At 31.1% G+C, this 3,191-nt stretch overlaps 2 protein-coding genes across 2 annotated transcripts in view; both read left to right on the top strand.

Annotated features, from left to right (window-relative positions):
• LOC112904258 (limbic system-associated membrane protein-like) overlaps window positions 1-2,605 on the top strand; it is a 23,044-nt gene extending 20,439 nt beyond the window's left edge. Inside the window, exon 7 of the mRNA XM_025973849.1 lies at window positions 2,571-2,605. Coding sequence (XP_025829634.1) covers window positions 2,571-2,605 — 35 coding nt within the window. The remainder of the gene's footprint in view (window positions 1-2,570) is intronic.
• A 537-nt stretch (window positions 2,606-3,142) lies between these two features.
• The window catches only part of LOC108732721 (dynein heavy chain 8, axonemal), a 55,280-nt gene continuing 55,231 nt past the window's right edge, over window positions 3,143-3,191 (top strand). Inside the window, exon 1 of the mRNA XM_025973850.1 lies at window positions 3,143-3,151. Within this exon, the coding sequence (XP_025829635.1) occupies window positions 3,143-3,151 (9 nt within the window). The remainder of the gene's footprint in view (window positions 3,152-3,191) is intronic.

A 3,191-nucleotide genomic window follows, 5' to 3' on the forward strand; every position in this document is an offset into this window, starting at 1 on the left:
CCAGTTCATCTGCAATACGAAAGATCAAACAAATTACGCAATCTCTCAATAATGCCACTTGATAGCCCTTTTTTTATGTATATTTTTTGTATAGTTCTAAATTATATTGTTTTTTCTATTATCCAAAATAAAATTTTTTTTTTGGGTGTAGTGCATTTTTTTTTTTTGATAAATGTTGCTTAAATAATTATACAATAATTTCTTAAAAAGGGAATCTCAAAACCAAATGAATAGCAATTACTGTGTAAATATCCCAATAATTAAGTGCTAAATTTGATTTTGATAAAAGAAAGTGAATTATTATTCTGTTTTTAGATTTTATCACCAGCACCCCAAATATTTTGAACCGACAAATATAAATTAGTTATCATAATTATAGTCACTTAATGAAACACTTTAAAAGAATAGATAAAATAAATAATGGACGAGCTTCTTGGCTATAAACTGTTGTGATTTGCTGCGATTCACCACATTGACCCAAATTTCCAATTTTTTTCTTGTATGTTTCTAACCAGCCCTTGATGCCTAGGAAGGTGTTCTAACAATCCATCTCGCCTATTTCTTGTGGACTTCCATAGTAGCCTCTGTTCTCTTGCTTTTTCCTAATATCTCCTCGTTCCCAACTTTTTCTACCCACGGTATCTTCATAATTCGCGTGCAACTTCCCATATTAAACACGTTCACGTTTTGCACTTGTGTATAGCCGGACTTCAAACTTTAACTTCAATAATGGTTTTCAAATGCCTAAATTAACCGTTCGCGAGTATAGAAGAGACATGTTTTTTTAAAGTGAAACTTTTATTAAATCGCCTTAAATTTTTTGGTCTATCTATCGCATGCCGCATTACAGCCGACCGCGGAGTAGGGGTAAAACTGAAAAGCGCTCGGCAGAGCAGCCATAACCAATATGGCGGCGCTAATGGCTTGCTGAGCTAACGGTGTCACATTTATATTCTCACTTATTCGTGCAAGTGCATGACAATTACATTTATAGACTGGGAAACTCAAAGCGAAGATGAAATTATTGATAGAATAACTGAAGTTCAAAGTGATTCAATGATTTAAATAAATATTGTTCTCAGTTTTTAACATGAGTCTATTATCTGAATGATTGTATTTATTATGTATTCCGTACTCTCATACGCAGATTGAAATTAAAATTTATAGTTGGATATCTTGTCTACTATTGATTTCCCATCATCATTCCCATATACCAATAATTAAGATATGATTTAGAACGCGATTTTAATTTTAATACTCTNTTTTGAATGTAATTAAACATGATCTGTAATAATAAAACCGTCTATTCATTCCTGAATCTCCGAAAGAAACATTGAGTAGATAATTACTACACTCCTACCTTACACATTTCAAACGTTATTAAAACGTAATAAAATGATTAATCCATTAAAAAAAACAGTCAAAAGTGAATTACATTTTCTGCATCAGAATATTGTTATGAACGAATGCCGCAGGCGATCGATACGGCGGTGCCATTTATGTACCTGAAAGCTAGTAGCTACCACCCATAAATGAAACAGTAGACAAAAGAAACTTTCCAAAAATAAAAGGGATATATTCCAGGGCCGTATAAATAAGTGATCAGCATCTGACTGGAAATAGTCGATATAAACTAAAGAAGTAACGCACTTTTTTTTACTACACTCCCAAAAAACAAAACAAAAATCATTTGTGAATGTTACCGTTAATAGAAGTGAAAGTTAATTTCAATTAATCTTCACCAGTGATGCGATACTTTTTTCTCCTTATGTTGTGTTAGGTAAAATAAATGGGTCGAATAAAAAAACAAACTTATTTATTTTACAACAATTTTATTCAAACAAAAAGAGAATGTAAAACAAGTCCTGTTGTAATGTGATGCTTACATAATTAATATAATTAATTAAATAAATTCAAGACATTAATACACCTCCAACGTTTTCGTGTTATTAGATGCATGCGTTGATATGTTTTGAAATTAGTAGTCAGTTGTACGGCGAAAAAGAATATAATTAAATACCCTTACACTTTTTTATTTAGAGCTGCTAATAAAAAGAAAATTAAATGACACTATCAGGAAAAGCTAAAAAGATTTATTAAAAATTTTGGTGGAGGCGCCGGGACAATTTAAAGCAAAGATTATAATTGAGCTATAATTCCTGTTTCATTGTAGTACATTGATGAATTTTCGTTTCTTCATGAAAATACACTTGAGTATTAAGTATTTGTGCGATTTTATATATATTGTAATTGCTAAAAAGATTTATTAAAAATTTTGGTGGAGGTGCCGGGACAATTTAAAGTAAAGATTATAATTGAGCTATAATTCCTGTTTCATTGAAGTACATTGATGAATTTTCATTTCTTCATAAAATGCACTTGAGTATTAAGTTTTTGTACGATTTTGTTCATATGCAAGAAGTATCAAAGACATTCGCTGATGATCCTTGTGAACGGTTAACCCTTGTTAATACAGGAGAAGTACAATCGAAAAATTACGCATAGAAACTTCGAAATCCTTATGAAGCTCAAGCTTGCGGCAATGGCAGACTTAAAATTTTCCAGGGCAGGTCCTGACGTAATCCCTGACTATGGCCCTGAATGAATAATTTTAATAAACACAAAAAATTCGGACCAATTGGCGCGCAAGGAAGTTTAAATTCTAGCAAAAAATTAAAATTTTAGTCCATTTTTAGGACACTTAGAAATTCATTTAATTTAATTTCTAAACATATCATCAAAAAATATTGATTTTGGTCATGTTGACCCTTTTCGCTTTTGTTAGATTTATATTTAATTTTAATAACGATAAAAACTGTTTAATTGCACGTTTTAGGTATACCCCAACCACCTGTTTTCAAAATGGCCAATCAGCACGACGTTAATACCAAAAATTCGTACAAATTAATTTGGGAAGTCGATAGCTACATGCCTATAATTGAGTATTTATTATCTTTTAAATCTCAAAGCAATAATCGATGGAAGAAGTTGTACATTCCAGCGGAAATGAGCACAGGATACACGCATTCGAAAATGTACACATTTGAAGGACTGAAAGAAAATACAATTTATGAAGCTTTCGTCACTGCTAGAAATCGATTCGGATGGTCCAAACCTTCAAACACGTTTATGTTTGCAACAGATGGAGCAGGTACAATTAATAATTATATTATATTATATATTATTAATTA

The sequence above is a fragment of the Agrilus planipennis genome, unplaced genomic scaffold (genome assembly GCF_000699045.2).
Source record: "Agrilus planipennis isolate EAB-ADULT unplaced genomic scaffold, Apla_2.0 scaffold61, whole genome shotgun sequence".
Taxonomy (NCBI): Eukaryota; Metazoa; Arthropoda; class Insecta; order Coleoptera; family Buprestidae; genus Agrilus; species Agrilus planipennis.